Source organism: Orycteropus afer, unplaced genomic scaffold (genome assembly GCF_000298275.1).
Source record: "Orycteropus afer afer isolate SDZICR_OR568_19922 unplaced genomic scaffold, OryAfe1.0 scaffold00558, whole genome shotgun sequence".
NCBI classification, from domain to species: Eukaryota; Metazoa; Chordata; class Mammalia; order Tubulidentata; family Orycteropodidae; genus Orycteropus; species Orycteropus afer.
Window position 1 is genome coordinate 1,560,371 of NW_006922145.1, and position 1,269 is coordinate 1,561,639.

The 1,269-nt window shown below is 45.7% G+C and overlaps 1 protein-coding gene across 1 annotated transcript in view; it reads right to left on the reverse strand.

Annotated features, from left to right (window-relative positions):
- The window catches only part of RXFP2 (relaxin family peptide receptor 2), a gene marked incomplete at its 5' end in the record, with an annotated part of 69,388 nt that overhangs the window by 30,653 nt on the left and 37,466 nt on the right, over nt 1-1,269 (reverse strand). Inside the window, one exon of the mRNA XM_007955962.1 lies at nt 954-1,025. Coding sequence (XP_007954153.1) covers nt 954-1,025 — 72 coding nt within the window. The remainder of the gene's footprint in view (nt 1-953; nt 1,026-1,269) is intronic.

The window sequence follows — 1,269 nt, forward strand, 5'->3', positions numbered from 1 at the left end:
AGAATGGACTCCACGGCAGTGGGTGTGGTTTGGGCTTTGCTTCTGTAAAGACTGACAGCCTGGGAAACCCTGTGGGGAAGTTCCACTCTGTCCTCTAGGGGCGCTGTGGGTCAGAATGGACTTCACAGCAGTGGGTGTGGTTTGGGCTTTGCTTCTGTGAAGATTGACAGCCTTGGAGACCCTGTGGGTCAGTTCTTCTCTGTCACATGGGGTCACTATGAATTGAAAACTGACTCAATGGCACCTGACAACAGTATGTATATAAACGAGATATAATCCCTGAATTTAAGGAGATATACCAAGGGGGGAAAAAAAACCATCATCATCAAGTTGATTCCTACTCATAGCAATTCTATAGATTAGAACAGAACTTCCCCACAGGGTTTACCAGGATGTAATCTTTATGGAAGTAGACTGCCAAATCTCTCCCCTGCAGGGCAGCTGGTAGGTTTGAACTGGCAACCTTTTGGCAACCAATCAAGTGTTTAACTACCATGTCACCAGGGCTCCTTCCAGGAGCTATGATAAACACATGTATTAGGATTCCCAAATATATGTTTATATGAAATTCCCCAAAGAAAACAGATGGGGAAATTCAAACCAAAAAACCCACTGCCGTCGTGTCCATTCTGAGTCAGAGCAACCCCTATCGGGCTTCTGAGGTGGTAAATCTTTACAGAAGTACACTGCTCAGTCTTGCTTCTGCAGAGTGGCTGATGGGTTTGAACCGCCAACCTTCTGGTTAGCAGTCAGATGCTTCAGGCACATTATATCTACCTCAGCTTTTAATGTACTTCTGACTTTAGGATAATATTAATTTTCTTACTTGGTTTTTAATATCTGGCAGCATACTGGACTTTGATTGCCACTATGGGAAAAACAGTGTCACTTGTCATTTAAATTTATATCTCAGAAGATACAGTTACCTTCTCCTAATAGACAGGGCTACTCACAGTTCTCCCAGATTTGTTAACGAAGAGAAGGCCTTCTCTGGAACAGAATCAATTTGATTTCTAGGCAGGAACCTGCAAGACACACTGACAGTCAGCACTGTTGGTTGGGTCTGCTTTAAAGGTCCGTTCTGATTGGGAGATGCCCATGACCCAGGTGTGAGTGACTCAGTCTCCCGGGGTGTCTCAGAGGGAGGAGGTCCTGCAGGTGAGGAATAGAGGCCATGTTTCTCACTTGCTGAGCTCTGTTGGCTGCTCTCAGCATGGCTACCCACAACCTCGCCACAGGAATGAGTGCCACCAGCAAGTGAAGGCTTCA